The sequence below is a fragment of the Lolium perenne genome, chromosome 1 (genome assembly GCF_019359855.2).
Source record: "Lolium perenne isolate Kyuss_39 chromosome 1, Kyuss_2.0, whole genome shotgun sequence".
NCBI classification, from domain to species: Eukaryota; Viridiplantae; Streptophyta; class Magnoliopsida; order Poales; family Poaceae; genus Lolium; species Lolium perenne.
In genome coordinates this window covers 20194671-20213074 of record NC_067244.2, presented here as the reverse complement: position 1 = coordinate 20213074, position 18404 = coordinate 20194671, and the positions used below count along the sequence as shown (strand labels likewise).

Sequence of the window (18404 nt, the reverse complement as noted above, 5' to 3'; positions counted from 1 at the left end):
CGTGCCAGATGATCAATTTGGAGCACACAACGAGCCCTTGCCTTGGTCTCCTCGTCGGGTACCTCTTGCTTTTACTGGGGCTCTTCGTGTCCGCTGCTTGCATTTTTCTTGCGGACGAACTGCTTAGCGGTGATGATCCATATGGGGAGATGTACATAGACAGATTGTTGTCGCTCTAACTGAGATTGCTTAATTGTTGGACAATTGTTACATCAATGGAAACACGCACGAACCGGTCAAAACACAGGCATGGCATTAGAGTGTGCCGCGTACTCAAGCACTGTTTCAGTCCGGGCTGCACGAGCGGTACCAAATCAAGGTTAGCCATGAGTCGCGTTGAGAAGCAAGGCGAGCAAACTTTCGCCCCCTTGCAAATTTCATTCATAGTTTTCATGCAACTTCAGTCCAGCCCCCTTTGAAACAGAAAGGGAATAGCAAGCCTTGGACTTAAACAAAACTGAACTCTATCCTAACGTTTAGACCAAGTTCTTCTCAAGATACCTCCTTCCTTCCCTTCCAACTCTGCTCTTTTGCTGTTGCTTTTTCCCTTCCTTATCTTGGACTGTTGCCCTCGCTTATGTTTCAATCAACCTGATATGCCATATGTCTGTAACTTTTATCCCGTTATTTATTGTGCACTGAATCTAGACATTAACATAGTAGTAGGGGAAAAAAGTCGTTCAACCCAAAAGGAACGCATTGGTGCCTCGAACGAAAGCTTTTCTTCTGTACCTCTATCTCTGTGCATAAATATCAACAAGTGCCTTCGCTGCCTCTGGGGCGAAGAATTTGGCCTGCATGAAAGGAAGTGAGATATGACATTCTGAAGACAGAAGGCGTTGGATCTGTTGAATGACCCTACTTGGTTAGAACGCAACTCTGTTGCTCAAGTTCATTTCTGGTTACTGCTACGTACAGATAGCATATCAACGTTCAAGTCCCTAATGCCCATAGTTTAATTGCACACAAACCGGGTATCTTTAGGGTGCAACTTTGGAAGACTTGATAAATTTTCAACCACTGTAAGCAGATTTGTATGTTGGGTCGCACACAAAAACCGTACCTGAATAAACATTCTTTCTGCATCGCCTGCCTTGCCATTCTGCTTCAGTATGATTCCCTGAGAAAATGGACTCAACATATTTACCATCACTTCACAACAGAAACACATAGCTAGTTAATATCAGAGCAACATCAAAATTTAGTGCTAACCCACTAGCTGAATCATTGTATGTCCTAGATGTTGTCCTAGCAAGCGTCACTGAAATTTTGAAAATCCTAGCTACAGCAAAACTTAAAGCATTTTATGAATACCTTCGCCAAATAACCGCGGAAGTCTTCAGGATGTTCCGTGATTAGCTTATCATAAACTGTAACAGCATCACTGATATGGCCCCAGTCAGAATAGGCCTTCCCTAGAAGAAGATCAATCTGTACGTGATAGCATATGCAAATTACAAACTATTGGAGCTGACTCTCTCTCATATGAAAACTAAGTAACCCAAATGTGAATGCCGTCAGGGAAGAAACAACATAATTTGTTTTGAGGAAAGAAACAAAATACTTACTTGGATAGGATCAATATCTTGAGACTTCTGAGCACCTTTGTCATTTGCAGCCTTAAGGTCAGCACTTGGTATTTGACTCTTTTCATTCAACTTCCGGCGGCAAGAGAGAATTACTTCAACTGCCTATCACATATTATGATCGATTAAATTCAAATAATATGTCATGCGTTTTTATTTGTATGATGCAGTCAAAACTAGTGTTAAACTTCAAATAAGTACTATGTAAGGTATCATCATCGTAATTTTGTTTAAAGACCTGATCCGGCTTCTTAGCAGCAATTAATGAATTTGTCAGACCACGAAGAACTTCAAAATCAATGCCGTCAGATGCCTGTTGAACAATGTGTTAGCTTTAGAAAACTTGCATTATGGTAAACAGTTAACTAGAACATATATTTTGCATAATACAGATGTGCTATCAAATTTCCTTACAGATAAAGAGTTCCTATATGATGAAGAACTCCCCTCGTAATCCTTGAGCTCAAACTTTACTTCACCTAACAAACGATAGGCTTCTGCTTTGTCAGGGATAACCTACATCAAGTAAAATGTGTGTTTCTACCAGATAATAAGTTCACAAGATCGATAGGAATGCCAGATAAATACAAGGTGCACCAAATAGCATACCTTAACTAGTTTCTCAAGTAGACTGGATGCCTTCTCATATTCACCAAGTTCAACCAATGATACTGCTGCACCCTGTGGGGCCATGTCAGAAGTAAATAGGTACATCGTGGAACTAGAATGGCAGTTCTCAAAATAAAATTATCCAGAAATTTCAATTATTTATAATATGCACTTTATTATTCTGAAAACTTTCTTTATGACATTAAATGTCAACAAGGAAAAGAAAACAGTAAAACCATATTCCACTTTTCAAACGTTGGCCATTCAGGACAACTGACCCGGATATATGGCTGGCCAGGAGACAGTGGTAAGGCTGGTAACTGCCAGTGGCCAATATAACTTTCACTACCTAAGTATGGAACATTCATGGACAATCATAATGAGACTTTTATGCAAATATGCAGCATCAGATATAAACTGGTAAATACCAATATGTCAACACAAAGAACATATTAAGAGGAGAAAGTCCTAGGAGACCATATTTAAGAATGTAACTCAAACAAAAGAAAAAGAAAGAAATAGCAATTCACCTCAAGAGCAGTAGGATCATTAGGTGACTTCGTCAATGTTTCTTCGAACCCTTCAAGCGCTCTCTAATCCAAACAATTACAATATATTAATACGATACCAAAGTACCAAATATAAAGCAAACTCTTGTTCAGAACAAATATATATTAGACATTTGTTGCCCTTTCCCTTGGAAATCAAACATATGGTCAGAGGTAGAAAACAACTCGTGAGCAACCACATTCAGCAACAACAGTGTGACTAAGCATGCCGTTTTATTCCTGTAGTTCTGAATACTTAGATAGTGGTTGTGACCACTATGCAATACAGGTAACACAGCTTCCATTATTCCCCAACTGGGGAAACATATTTACAAGTGATCATAACCTTCTTGTGAAAGAATATACTATAGTTTTCATGAGTGCACAAGTGCTACAGTACTGTCAAGATTTTTCTATTACTTCTTGAGTCTTTCTAAGCAGGACAGACGAATAAAGTACACAAGGTTACAATCTTGTCAAGGGATAAATATAGGCATGGGTTTATATTTATTTTTCCCTTAAAGAAAATAATTAATAAACAATCTTTGATCAATGTCACATGCACCTTGTTTCATTCATTGTAATTCAAGTAGTTAATTTATTTTAAAACCTGCAATACTTCTGTGGGAAAAATAATGGCACCTTAAAATTTGTTTTTTCCTCTGCAGAAAGTTGTTTGTTGACCACCGTGCTTTCCTTGCTAGGACTATCACTGTAAAAGGGAAGTGTAGAGTTAACCAATAACCGCAGCAAGTATAAGAAAAATAATCATGTACATAATGTAACATAAAGTCAACTTTCAATCGCAAAACAGAATCATTATAATTTTCCTGTGACCTATAATTTAGTTACAAAGCATTAATCAATTTAGTTACCAACATCACATGTAAGAGAAAAATAATATAAGGTACAATTGCATTTCCAATAAATTCATCACTACATTTCCAAACACAGAAAGTAACACATATATGACATATCACAACATTTTCTGCGGGTGAGCTTGTTCTCTATTTTGTGAATACCGCAATTGCAGAAGGAAGTGGTCACATAGATAACAAAAATGACACAGTAGCCTTGAGTAATCCCTACAAAACTGAATTAGTTGCTCAGTTTTCTTGGTGATGCATGTATGATCAATTAGTTTTATTTCCAAATATGACTCAGAATTATCCAAAACTTAGATATCTGTGATGACCTAGTTGGACATGCATAAGGCTTCAGACTTTGATCTGATGTATGAAAATCTTAACTGAAATCATTATTGCATCTGAAATCAACTCCTACATGGTAATACTTGATCTAGGTCACACTTATCCTGTATTAGGATATATTCATTTTTATTAACATAGTAGGAGGCTATACTTAGATATGTCCTGTAAATTATCGGCCGGTTAAACCCTGTCGTATGTCAGCAGGACAGCTTAATCTCTCCTCTGATCCTCACCCTGAAATTATTGAGGGAGTGTTTCCTAGGAGACTTATGGAGGCTTAGAAAAACCCTCCAATTCGTATATTTTTTTATAATGGGCAATATATTAATATCAAGTTAAAATTAAGTACATCCGGCCTCTGCAACAACACAATGTCAGGAGTTACTCCAGCCATTGAGGATGCACACAGCAAATTACTACAAAAGAAAGCGTCATGCTGGAGCTATCAGCCACACGCAGTGCCGCTGATAAAACTCGGAATGCGAGAAAGGTTCTCCTAAAGTGACTCTAATTTGTACATATAACATTTAAGATTCTGATAAAACTCGGAATGCCCAGTATGAAAGAACATCAAATTGTCAATGATGGTTGAGTGGAGTTTTGTGATAGTTTGTACAGAATACCTTAGTTTTGTGAAATTAACTGCTTGTCTATTTTATACGCATAAGGAATTTTAGAAATAAGTGCAGTATGAATAGGAATAGTAAAAGGCATGTCACGTGTGGACTCTAGTTCAAATGACTAAAAAAGCAGAGTGAACTATTAGTGGTCTGTTAGCGCACTAGATGTAAAGTCACCTTCCATAAGGAAGAAAATCCCCAAGAGTGAAAACTAGTCCAAAGACCACAACAGCTATTCCAATTCCAACCTGCCACAAAAAATTATGCTATATATGTTAAGGAATCTACCAAATAGTGAGAACACGATAACGATGTATAGAAATACCAACCCTTGTACCAAAGCCAATTGTACTCTTATCTGATTCAATTGGAGCATCATAATCAATAGCTTGATAAGTTTTCTTCTCCTCAACTTTCTTTTTATCAAGTGCAGCCCTGTAAAAAAGATAATAAGAAAGAGCCCCCCTAGTTGAGAGCATGAATAAAAACATTAAAGTAAAATAAACCATTTATTTCAATATGCCAAATGATCAATTTTTAGTGCATTGGGTGGATATCTCATCAAGAGTTTACCAGCATTATGTACACTTTAACTATTAACAACATGGCAACATCTTATACATACATGCATGAGAGAATAAAAGTGGAAGTTTGTAGCCAAAGTTTACGAGGTAATGCGGCTTGGAAACATTCACGGAGTCTATACAGCAATTAGATTCACTGGATATCTTCCTAATTTGCTGTCTGGGCTCACCAAAGTCAGCTACATGCTACAGACATTGATTGCACATTCTGAAATTTGGCAACTATAAACTTCAATCAGTCTAAAGGTAACAAGGGCAAACACTAATACAGGGGTAGATGTTTTGTGCTATTCACAAGAGAAGTATTTTTAATTTTTCATGTATCATCTTGAGGAAAGGTACAGGTAACCTGTATTGGGTACTTCCGTTATTAGTAAATTCACCATCAGCTAGGTGCAGTCGTTGCACACTGATGTGTCCTGTACTCATTCTAACATGCCGCATTTGTAATATATAACTCCAAACAAATAAAGTTTTATTGAACTGAAAAAATAAATGAACCTTATTAATAAAAGAGCATGGTATCGGCTCCAGACGAAGAGAGTCCGGCAACACACTAACATGATAGCCACGGTAAACGTTCAAGAAGCATTCTAAGACGTCTTGTCATTTTAACAGATAAAATAAAGGAAGTACCACAGGCAGCAGAACAAAGTTGGCAAACTAGCGCATCTAAATAAATATTTAATATGGAGGTGGCATAACAAGATTGATTTCAGAAAGGTTAGTTGTCTTGACTTTCTTAGAACAAAGAGAGGACTATTGTTTAGAGCAATGGAGAGGACTATTTTACACTGACAGAAGGACGAGTTTAAAAGATTAGATTGAAGCATGGTCTTTCTTTGCTTGATATATGTAAAGCCTAAGTAAATATGCGAAACAACCATGACATATGACGAGCTTAACTCAAATTCAGACATGAGTGAGGCGGGCCTCATAGGAAGATCATTCTATCTAAAGGAAAGCTGAGATTGGAGCTAAGCTTGAGCCGATCAAAATCCTTACCTTTCGGTAATTCTTAGTTCTGCTACTCCCTCCGCCCCATAAAGGATTTCTTACATTTGTCTAATTTCAATAATTCTAGACACTAGAGGTTTGCAGTATAAGACTCAGGGAGAACTGAGTACTTTGTCAACTTCACATTGTAGATTAGTACGAACTTGGAGTACACTCTATTTAAGCGGGTGTGGATCTCCACAATTTTCCTACTACCGCCTCTTCTTGATCATCAGAAAATATGTCATTATTTTTGGACACAGCTACACCGGATAGTGATTTCAGCCAAAATTCCAGCAATACATAATGATAGCAATCATATGGATGTGTAGTGAGAAATCAGGATGGACGTAAAGGCATACTGTAGATTCTCACGGTACAAAGGGCAGTCACGGAAAAAATACAGCATGCTAGAAACACACTGGCCAAATCTGTTGTGGTCAGGAAAATACAGAGCACATACATTTTTTTATTTTTTTCAACACATAGGTCAAACAAACTATGAATCTTTTTTTCCGAGAAAACGCAAAGGACCTTTGCGTCTCATTTCATTGAAAAGATAGTTTGTTTACAATCCTCCTAGGAGGCAGCATACACCGTACACACCCAGCTACTTAGTGCACATCCCAGGTCGCCGGCAACGCTACTCTAAGCCCCATAGCACCCGCCCTAGCCCAGAGGGATGCCTCTTCCTTGACTTTGGACGGCAGGTCATGCACAGATGGCCGTGTTCCCTCAAAAACGCAGTCGTTTCTGTGCTTCCAAATCATCCATGGCAGGAGCAGCGCTGCTGATCCTAGCCCTTTGCGGAGAGGTTTGGGCGTCACCTGTTTTGCCTCCACCAGCCAAGTGAAGATAGAATCGTCCATGTCCCGTGGCGTGCGGCACGACAAACGCAGCCATGCCAAAGCCTCATGCCAAACTTGCTTGGCGAAGGGGCAGTGGATGAGTAGGTGCCGCATGGTTTCGGGTTCCTGATCGCACAATAGGCAGCGGGGGTGGTGTTGCAAGCCTCGACGCGCCAGCCGGTCGGCAGTCCAGCAGCGATTTTGGGACGCTAACCAGTGGAAGAACTTGACCCGTGGTGGCGCCCAAGCTTTCCAAATGTGTTTCCACGCCGGGCAGGGGGTAGAGCCCTGGAACGTGGCGAGGTAAGCGGAGCTGGCAGAGTAGTTGCCGCTGGCCGTCCACTTCCAGAGTAACTGGTCTGGGGTAAAACTATGAATCTTTTGATTCGATACCATATCGAGTCCCCGTGTTTCATGTATAGAACAACTTGCTCACAAGGTTTCCATGAGTAGCATAACTAGACCTCTATTTAAACATAGTCATAAAACAAATGGACCTATTATTTCAGTCAGTGTAGCATGAGTAATAATTCAGTACCTTCGAACAGCTTCAATTTTTTCCAGAAATTTCTTATCCATGACTGTTTTACCAGATTTTTCTTCTCTTCCAGTTCCTAATTCTGGTGCCCCTATAAAATGTGAATTCACAAATATTGAGACATGTCAATGGTGAAAGTAAAAAATAGTAAGTGACAGTTTATCTAACAGATATCGTAAGCTAAATGCAGAAAATAAGTTTAAAGTCCTATATATCGACCCAAAACAATGGTCCAGCTTATATTTTTTTTGAGAAAAGACTCAGCTTATACTAAAAGCAAGAGAGATAGCTTGAAGGTTTAAAGCTGGAAATGCCAGTTCCGAAATATTAACAAAAGAATGGTAGCGCCAAAAGAACTCTATGACGAGGAACTTCCACATAAGTTAACCCAGTAACAAAATACTACGCCTTAGCAACTTGCAGTATAAGCATATGAGATTTACAGTACACTAGTACTACATTCTAAGAAATAACTATTCCGTGAGTCTATCTATGACATTAAGGCCATCAAACGCTATGAGGAAACAATTTATGGGCCACCAAGTAATAAAATAGGAAGGGAGGGTGTGGTTAGAGAAAACTAACACAAATGGTAATTTGCTAAAAAAGAAAATTTAGAAATCCCGGTAGCATAAACTGCCATCCTTATGATACACGAAAATATTTTTTTATAAATAATCTAATTATAGCGTGCACTTACACTGTTCCTGGTTCTTTGAGTCTCCAGATGCTACCTTGCTGCAGCAAAACAAAATTTGTTGGTGAAACTGTTCAACAATGTTTTAAGAACAAATATAGATAAACAAAAGAACTGATGAAAAAACTAAGCAAAAGATAATTATGAATATATTAAGTAATGTTTTAGAACAATATGAATAAAAATTACAGAAATTTCTTCGACTAGAGCTTCCAATAATGTAAACATAAAGAACCATCAAGTAAGACAAAGCTAGAGCAAAAAGGAAAGATAATGCATGGGAGCTTCATACATCATGGGTTCATGACCTTGAATTACCTGGATATTCATATGATTGCAGATAGCAAAACAGTTTAGTTTTACAGATGTTTCAGACAAGAATAATGCTAGGAGCTGAACTACTCCCTCTGGTTTCCCAAAGCTACCTGTTTCGCTATAGGTAAATTCAAACTTCCAAAATTTTGATTACTAACAGCATTAAGAAAATAAAAATATTTAGACTAGATATTTGAAAATCATATGGGTTTTTTCTCGAGAAGTACTTCCAGAATACATTGTTTTGTTGGATCTATAAGTATATTGTGACAGAAATAGTACCCCAAGTTGTGCCGCAGAGACTATTGCAATGTCCAAACTCAAAACGACAATGCCCCAGAGGAATATGTTTTACCTTTTATCCAGTGCAGCATCCTTTGCCTTCTTCCTGCTTTTGATCTAATGGAAATGACAATGCAAAGTGGACTATTATGGAACCAAACCTTTTAAGCCAGTGTACAATTCTAGTCATTGAACAAGACGTAGGAAAGCATATGGGGCTAGAAAGCATCTCCAGTTCCATTTTAAAATAATGATGATGGTGGCCAAAGATGGAATGCAATGCACCTGCACAGAAGTAGGTGAAAGGAAAACATAGGACTGATGGAACCTACTTTCTTCTTATTAGAAAGATCAGTCCCAAATCGAGGCCCATTGGATGCAACGCACTGAAACTTGAACGTCTTGTGTGTTCTATAGCTGACCGTCCTCAATCCGAACATGTCCAACACGGCACCTTGTCCAACTTTTTGCAAGCATCCCTACAACATAGACACGTGCATACCACAAATAATAAGCTTGTGCTCGAAGTGGACTACTGCCAAATTCTGCAACCAAAAGCATCATCAAGCTAGAATTTAGTTTGGGCGAAGCAGATTGCTGAAACTCATTTAGTTTTTTTTTTATAACATAAGACTCATTTAGTTTGGGCAAAGCAGTTTATTATTCTATATGAGTTTCAGCAACCTGCTTTGCCCAAACAAAAATTGAACTTTCTCCCCTAAATGGAGACAAATGCAAAAGGGTTCAGCAAGGGATTAATAAAAGCTTGTATTAGCCATTGCTACCTGTGGTGAACGAATTTAACATCGGAATGGCTCCATCGCGACATAAAATTAGCGGAAAGGACACGGAAATAAATGGACGAAAACCAAGCCTACTAACTGTATAGCTGTCTTCAATACTCGTTACAGTTCCAATCCAACTAAAATCAACCCGCGTTCCACACAAGAAACCATTATAAAGGTCGTCTAGTGGGAAAATTAGTGAACTACCGCTCTGCCCAGTTCGTAAGCCGAAAGCTTTCGAGACTCCCGAAGAGGAAGAAGCTGCGGGGAGAAGGAAAGGGGAGTAGGGGTTGGAGTACCGGTGCCGGGAGGCCGGCGGCGCCCATGGCCGCGCTCGAGGCGACGGAGACCAAGGGAGTCTTGAAGCGGACTTGTCGGCTGTTTCGCGGGGAGGGGAGGGGCAAATGGATAACGGAGGCGGAGAAGATCCTGCTATGGAGTGAGCGGCGCAGCCGTCCACGTGGGAGTTTGCCGTTCGCGCTCGCGCGAAAAATATCAGCCGTCGGTTCAAAACTAACGGCCTTGTGTTCACGCTCCATCTTTTCCATTTCCATTTCTATTTTCATTTTCTTTTCCATTATCTTCTCTTTCTTAATAGATGACCCCATTTTGCTGCTCTCACAGCGAGCTACGTCACCGGATAATTCTCTTTCTTAATAGATGACCCCATTTTGCTGCTCTCACAGCGAGCCACGTCACGCCATTAGTTCCGGCCACTTCCATGCGCCATCGGAGCGCAACCGCCTGGCGCGCTCCGCCGCCGCCCGTGCACCCGGCGGACGCCGAGGTGATCTTCCGCCGCCGATTCGGCCACCTCCCCTACCCACGCGTCTTAAACGGCCCGTTTCGGACGGAGGGTTGGTGGCCGAAGCGATGGAGCGGCGTCGGAGGTGGAGGAATCGCTCGCCGGAGCAGAGGCAGGCGGCGGCGGCGGGAGTGAAAGCGGCGGAGGGGAGTAGGGTTTACGAACCGAACTCCCCTCCGCGGCCCCTTTTAATACGGGGCGTGTGGGGAGTTTCTTGGCCCCTGAACTTCGTTTACGGGCCCGGCCCATGTTTTTGGGCTCTGTTCTACGCGGTTCGGTCCGAACCCGTAAATCCACCGAAAAAATTCAATTCCGGCAGGATTTACGGGCTCTATTAGAGATGCTCTTAGAACCGGAACTATTGCAATAGTCCCGAATCAAATCACGACCAAGACTAATGCTACTTACAACTCCGAACAAAAGACCCATTTTCTACTAGTGTAGATTTAATTCTACCATGCGTGGCTTTGTGCTAGTCGTTTCTAATCTCCATGCAACATTTGTGGCCCAATGCATGCCTATCTACTCGGTCCTGATTGAGCATTCACGTGGGCATGCAAAGCACAAGCTAAACCTAATTTAGAGAGTCAAAGAAATGAAGAAGTGTTGGTTCATTGCCAAATAATCTCTGACCGCACAGCAATTTGGTTTATTGGTTCATGATCCTAAGATGATATATGGATGAAAAGTTTGTTGAAAATTGAAAATAACTCCGAAACTTTTTCACTGTGAAAAACGATGGCCTGCTTGTTTTATTGTTGCTGAAAGTCTATCATATTTTGCAAACCTTTTTTCCTTTCCCATTAGAAAAAGGAAGTCTCTCATTGTCCATGTTATGCGTGGAGTACCGCAGAAATCTGAAATCTAGCATAAGTACATAAACCTGAAATCTAGCATAAACATAAACCTAAATGAAATGGAAGATGGGGTGACGACTGACGAATGGTAGCTCCACCGGAGAAATGCCTTCAAAGGAATAGTTATTACACACAACCTGAAGTCCTGAACCAACGAAATGAAGACGTGCTATTTTATTCCCAGATAATCTTAGTGGCGAATTCAGCCCATTTTGCTAGGGTGGGGCAGACCTTATTTGGGCTGGGCTTTTTTTTAATTTTTTCCTTATTTTCTATATAAAACATATGGGTTGGACCAAATCTTAGGGAGGGGCGGGCCCCACCCTTCCACCATGTTGGCTCCGCCCCATAATCTCCGACGGCATCTCAAGAACCCAACACCAGTCAAAGAAATCCATACTACTCCAAACATGATACTCCTAGTACTCCCTCTCTCCCAAATTAGGATGCATATTAGTTTTGGTCAAAGTTAAATTTTGATTAAATATATAGAAAACTATAGTAATATCTACGACATTATTTGAATGAATGTTATTAAAATCATCCTGAAATATATTTTCATAGTATATGCATTTAGTATTATAAACATTAGTATGTTTCCATGTATAGTGGGACTAACTTTATAAAGTTTGACTTTGATCAAATCTAATATGCATCTTAAATTGGGAAGAAGGGAGTATAAGGTTTAGGGTGGAGGAGTTTCACATCACTCTAACTAGTATCGGATCGGATCCGTACGTGTGACTCGGGGGGGGGGGGGGGGGGAACCCCCCAGGCTTATTGAATTTGAATCATAATATATCAAACTTTATCTTGAGATAAATTCCTCCTTGTAGCATGAACTTCAAGTGCCACGGCGGCGCATTCGCGGCACATGTTGAGTTTCACGTGTTAGCCGTAGGCAAGAGAGCCCCATGCGGCCATGAGAACGAGAGCGGCCCACATTCCTGGCTTTGCGCTGGCACAGTCGCTGATCGGGCTGACATGGCGCACACGCACACCAGCACTCGTAGATCAAAGGCGCGAAGATGGTGCCAGCCTCTACCAAGACAAACAGTGAAAATGATACAAAATGTCAGCGGCCAAAATATCTGGGTGCGTTGCCAAGCAAAGAGTAAATTACAAGGAAGAACTCCCATATTTGGGTTCCAAAATTATAGATCGATCGGTACCATTTTTGATATTTTTTTTCAGTTCAGTACCGACAACCAACAACAAATCACGCAAATCATCGACTGATAGGGTTATTAGCCGTCGTGGTCCCACAATGATGACATGGCCAAACGACCGTTACCCCACCATTTAGCTCCGTGGATTATTTTTCAGGTTTCCTACTAAACAGCTAGCTGTTTTTCAATTGGCAAACAGCTATTTTTTTTGGCCGTCCGATATCTTCACCAATTTTGGTGCATCTTTTCTAGCTTCCGTTGAGTCTCCCTCCCACCCCTTACTCGACTGTCCTGTCCTTTTCAGTCTTATTTTGAATTTTCATTTCCCTTCTATTATCCTGTTCGAGTCGCCCCCTCTTTTGTCCCGTTCGCTTCAGTCCCACCATTTTTTTCTCTTGGTCCTGCGAGGAGGCGGATCCATGGCGGAGAAAGCTCGGCGCAACCAGCACGGCCGATGTTGGAGGGGTCGGTGGCTGCAGCGACAGCGTGTACTGCTCGGCCTGCGTCAAGGGGCGGGCGGTGCTGCTCGGTACTGGGAGTGTTGCGTCGAGCAACGCCATCTCCAGGAATCACTCCACTGATTGAATGTGCACTATCATCTCCAGCACATATTCAGAGAGATGGAAGAAAGGGTTCGTTCAGAAAAGTTGCTGCTAGATCGATCTATCGTCTCCCGCAAACAGCCATTGGGGACCAAGTAGCATCTAGCTGCAGCACCGTTGACAGCAAGAATTGTTGGGAATTCAATCACCAAAGTAGCTTTTTAGTGGAAGCTAAAGCATAACTTTTCTGAATTGTTCCCCATAGCTGTGTTTCAATGCATGATACTGCAGAGTACGGTGTGTTCTAGCCTTGTTACTACAATTCGATCATTCTGTTATAGCCTCGTTACTACTAGACGATGAGCTAATATGTGTTTGGGTGTTGGTGGCGATGTTTAGTTTGACCTGAATGTGTTCATCTGACGTCAGTGCAAATAGGTGTTCTGTGGTTATGTAAGGTTTCCCTAAATCTGCTCTTTTTATGTTGATCTGTTGTGATCGTCGGTGCAAATATTTTTTGGGCGTTGATGCGTTGTGTCCATGCTTACTGCACTTTATTGTTGCTCTTATGATCTTGTTATTCATTTTCTTGCTAGTTGTTCGATAAACGGAAACAACAACAATGGAAAATCCAGCAGCAAAAGAGTACATGCTTAGGTATTGTTGCGCATCCTCTCTTGATTTAAATTGCATTCCTATCTCAGGCTTGATGTCAGAACTTACTGTCAACTAATCTTGTGCAGTACCATTTCCAGCATCTTGTTCAGTACCTTGTTCATCATCATCTAAAAATTTCTGCACATCTTCTTCAGTTATGTTGTTGTCCTTTTCTTGATTTTCATGAGTCGAATCAGATTCATCTTTTTTTTTGGATCATCATGTTCACTAATGTTTGCATTCCTTTTATCCATGTTCCAAGAATGGTCAAAGTCAAGGTTATGTGCTTCGTCTTCTTGGTCCTCTTCTTCAGCAACCTAACAGGAAAACATTCTCAAGTTAATATTCTCATTTTTTATTTATTAGTTATTTGTTTTTTATTATGTTCATACCTCATCTAGATGCATGTCTTCAAATATACTTGAGTTCCATGGATTATCTTCAGTTTCTTCCTACTCCTCAATTCTTCCTTCTTCCAAGTCAATATATGTTAACCTTGCGGATGGTCCTTCACTATCCATTAATTGATGTACCTGCATAAGTTTATAATGTTAGCATTTTTGTATTCATATGCATTTTAAAACTCTATTTTTTATTAACTGTATTTATAAAAAAGCTTACAGTTGATATATATATTGATGTTTTTGACCCTGAAACATTGATCTTCCGGCTTTGCCACTTGCCTGTAGGTCATTTTGAATTCTTTCAGTAGGTAGACGCCATGTACTGTCATTATTGCCTGATGACGAAAAAAATCCGGGCATCTCCCTGTAGCATAAATTGAATTTCACATATTTTATTTCGTAGATGGAAAATTAAATATAGACATGTTCATTATTTTTATAGAGCTTAGTACTAGTTACCTCCATATTTGCAATTTCCGATGAGCAGCGTATGTCAAGGTCGCCCCTTATTAATGCCATGTATGGAATTGTTTGCTGCAATTTCTTTATGTTAGTTTTACTAGCGTATAAAAGTGTTTTTAAACATTTATTTAATTTAGAAAATATTAATTGTAATAATAAGTTGTCGGTCATTTGTGCCATTGTATTTCCACCTTTTAGCCCCTGCAACAAAATAATAGATATCATGAATTACATTGATTGATAATAGTATATGTTCAATCATTCTAGTCTTTTTTCTTGAACGCGGAAAACCATCGGACTCATTCATTCTACTCATTTTCATTTTCCTTATTTATTTAGTATCTCAATATAATTTTATCAATGTTTCATTTTCTTAGTTTTCATTCCCGAATGCCCTGTATTTGTTCTTCCTCAGTGTTCAGTTAGTCTTTCAGTTTTCAGTCAGTCTTTCGGTCCATTAGTATCTATTATGTCTTCTATTTTTCATTCCTATGTTTATGTCTTCCATCCTTCTTATGTTTTCAGTGTTTGTATTCCCTGAGTTTCTTAGTCACTCATTTAGAGCAATGGGTTTCTCTCGGTCCCTCAGTTTCCAATCAATCTCATTCTTAGTTTCTTCAGTTCCTTATCTGGAAGTCATGTTCAGTCTTTCTAGTCCCTGAGTTTCTAAGTCTCTCATTTTTCTTCAGTAAAAACCTCATTTTGTCTTTCGGTTTTCACTCAGTCTTTCGGTCCATTATTATCTCATTATGTCTTCTATCTTTCATTCCTATGTTTGTCTTCCATCCTTCCTATGTTTTCAGTGTTTGTATTTTCTGTGTTTCTTAGTCACTCATTCAGAGCTATGTTTCTCTCGGTCCCTCAGTTTTCAGTCAATCTCATTCTTAGTTTCTTCAGTCCTTATCTGGAAGTCATGTTCAGTCTTTCTAGTCCATGAGTTTTTGAGTCTCTCATTTTTCTTCAGTAAAAACCTCAGTTTCAATTTCTCAGTTTCTTGAGTAACTCATTTTGCGTTTCTTCAATTTCTCAGTTTCTTGAGTCACTCATTTTGCAGTTTACTTTATCTCTTTCTCTTAATGATATTGATTTTGTAAGTTCGTCACTTTTTCATTGTCTCAATTTCTCAGTCTGCATTCCCGCAAACCCAGTTTCCTCGCCGACCTACAGGTGCAGTCGTTAGTCTCCGTCAGCCATTGCAATCCTCCTCAAGGTAGCTCTGTGTGTGTATGTCTCTTTCTATTTTATGTGGCACAATGGGGTGCAGCTGGCACATCGGAAAGTATTTTTACTTCATGCTTGCCTTGTGGTCAGGCAGGAAACCTGTAAGGGAGTACTAATGACTAAATCTTAAGAAGCAACTTGGCCCGTAACAAACTGTAGCAGCTTCCATTTGATTAGTGTTACTTTATTCATCAAGATTTTAGTTTTCTTTTTTCTGGAAGGAGTTGTCATGCTGTGTAAACTCCTCAAGAATACACTCTGAATTTCGGCTTGAGGAGTCCTAAAGGGATCAGTGATCCTAATGGATATCCCACTCCAAACCAAATCCAGATATTATTGCTATACATTGTCTTTCATTATATCTAGCACTATGCATACATCCCAGAAGTAACTAGTTCACTTCATCAAGGTAGTGCTCAGTTTTTGGAGTTTGTTCAGCAAATTTAGGTAGTAGTTCACTATCTCAATATCTAAGTTCGCATTCTCTGTTTTAGGTGTTTTATGTTTTATTTTCTGTTTTCTGAAAATTCAAAATTTTCTCTAAACAACTTACCTATTACAGATTTTTCCCGATCAGATCGACTACAATATAGATCCACTACAATATACGACGTAGTCACTTTGTCTCCATCTGGGGTGACACTCCAGCTGATGCAGAGATCGTGCACGAACCGCGCTGGCTGCAAATCCTCAAGATAAATCTCTATGTGATGCTTTGTGTCTGAGACTTATTTTTTTATGTTTCCATGTGCTTGTTCCCCTCAATCTCTGAGTTTGCATTCACAGGTATTCCTCGCCAACGGGATCCATTTTCGATCTACAGCTGCAGTTACTCTTTCTACGTCTGTCAGTTTTCAGGTGTACCTATTTTTCTTAATTTCTCTTGGTTATACTGCTGTCATGTGTATTCATTCATTTTATTTACTCTAAATATTAAGGATTGTGACTTAATAAAGAGTGTTTTTGGGTGATCAGTCTTACATGATAACGATGTACCATTTCCCAATCTGGATGTTCCTAAAGCTATTGTAGATTCAACTCTTTAGTTTGGTCCCCAAGGCTATGGTAGTAATTTTACATGTTCTTTTGTGTAAGACTTGGATTAGAGTGTGCATTTATCATGTAGATTCAGTAATTAGCTGGAGTGGTCCGAAAGCTAATGTAGATCCAGCTATTCAGTTTTGTTCCAAGGTAATAATTTTACATGTTCTGGTGTAAAGCTTGGATAAGAGTTTGTATCAAAATTAGCTGGATGTTCCCAAAGCTATTCTTGTAGTTTCACTAATTCAGTTTTGTTCCCAGGAAGTAATTTTTGAAAATGGCTTGGATAAGAGTTTGCATCAAAATTAGTGTTAGTTTCAACACATATAGACATCAACACGATAAAACTGCTGCTAGCTACATCTTTTCAAAGTTTAGATAGAGAATTATTTTGTGTTTTTCAGTAGCAGATTTGATCGGGACCATTTACCTGAGGATGTGAAGCGTCTTCACGTGGAAGTATGGTTTCTTGGAGAAATTCTTTTCCTTTCTCCAGTGATTGCTCTTCTCCCCCGTCCATTGTGTTTTGGTGGCAGGTTTCCCTCGAGACGAATGGCTGGAAGGAGTGGTTGGGGTGGTTGCAGCAAGTGAGGTGCTTTGCTTGGTGAAGAAGGTCGAACAGCTGCCTTTTCTGGGCCTTGTAATGCGAGAAAGACGTAGAGGGCTGATTCGTAGGGTGTTAAAACAGATGGTGAAATCGTGACTCAAAAGCCTTTCACAAACTGAAATGTGTCTGTTTCTGTGTACTGAAAACAGACACCTTTTTCATAAACTGAGTGTTTCTTAGTTAACTGAAACAGACAGCTGGCTCCGTTTGATTGGTCCAGGAAAAGTGTCTGTTTATGAATTGAAAAACAGGCAGCTGCTCTTTAGTCACTCCCTTTTTCGTGAAATATTGCATTCATTCTTAGCTCCATCGAGTTTGACCTCCATAGACCATAATACAGTATGCTCGTCACCCATTCGTCCTCTCCGTTCCCAGTTTAGAAGCACCGCGGCTACCGTCCTCAGCTATACACTTCCTGAATTCTTGCTTTGTGTAGAGTAGTACACTTACACTGCAACAACATCAGAATAATATATATTTGGATTGATGGAGAAGACCAGGTCGTCGTCTTGGTTGTTCCATGTCCAATCGCCGGCGACGGCCCCGGCCCGTTGCGTCAGTCGCTAGGGTTGGCGTCGACAGAAAGCCGCCAAGGTCGGGAACAAGTGGCGCCAATGGCTTGCGTGGATGGAAAAGAGGTGCGACTGTTCCCGTCTCTTCTGCAGCAAGACGTTCCTCAAATCGCAGGCGCTGGGCAGACACCAGAACGTAGATCGCAAGGACCATGTCGGCGGCTTCAGCAACCGCTAGTCCCCTACGATGACGGACCCTACGCCGCCGATTGGTTCGGCGGCGCAGAAGTCGATTCCGGTAGCGGGCGGTGCATGCATCCATCGCATCTCGGGGACCACGCGCAAGCCCCCGTGGATCCATCCGTGGGCTGCGATGCAGCGGTGGACGTGCCCGGCATGACTAGAAGGGCCTCCGGTGCTAGTGCTGGTGAGAAGCTGGACCTGGAGGCACGCATTCACCGCCGCCAGCGACTGCATGCTCTTCGGAGAGTCCTGAAGCGCTATCCCG

At 40.5% G+C, this 18404-nt stretch overlaps 1 protein-coding gene and 1 long non-coding RNA gene across 4 annotated transcripts; one reads left to right on the top strand and one right to left on the bottom strand.

Moving 5' to 3' along the window:
• Positions 1 to 336: 336 nt before the first annotated feature.
• Positions 337 to 10078, bottom strand: LOC127343613 (uncharacterized). Of its 2 annotated transcripts, none has more exons than XM_051369767.2 (17): positions 9919 to 10078; positions 9167 to 9313; positions 8908 to 8951; positions 8241 to 8278; positions 7541 to 7631; positions 4904 to 5009; positions 4752 to 4822; positions 3386 to 3455; positions 2726 to 2788; positions 2196 to 2267; positions 2001 to 2102; positions 1825 to 1899; positions 1569 to 1691; positions 1315 to 1431; positions 1064 to 1120; positions 733 to 794; positions 337 to 607 (listed from the first exon to the last, which is right to left on the bottom strand). In XM_051369767.2, exons 1-16 carry the CDS (start codon positions 9943 to 9945, stop codon positions 735 to 737), a joined length of 1263 nt encoding a protein of 420 aa, XP_051225727.1. In that variant the 5' UTR covers positions 9946 to 10078; the 3' UTR covers positions 337 to 607; positions 733 to 734. The 2 variants fall into 2 exon arrangements, with proteins under 2 accessions (XP_051225727.1, XP_051225740.1); XM_051369780.2 differs by having other exon boundaries at positions 337 to 591.
• Positions 10079 to 12998: 2920 nt separating this feature from the next.
• On the top strand, positions 12999 to 17587 carry LOC127343596 (uncharacterized). 2 transcript variants are annotated; one of them, XR_007877346.1, is made up of 3 exons: positions 12999 to 16443; positions 16523 to 16594; positions 17182 to 17587. It is a non-coding gene; the product is annotated as an uncharacterized lncRNA (long non-coding RNA). The 2 variants fall into 2 exon arrangements; XR_011752216.1 differs by having other exon boundaries at positions 16523 to 17587.
• Positions 17588 to 18404: the final 817 nt, after the last annotated feature.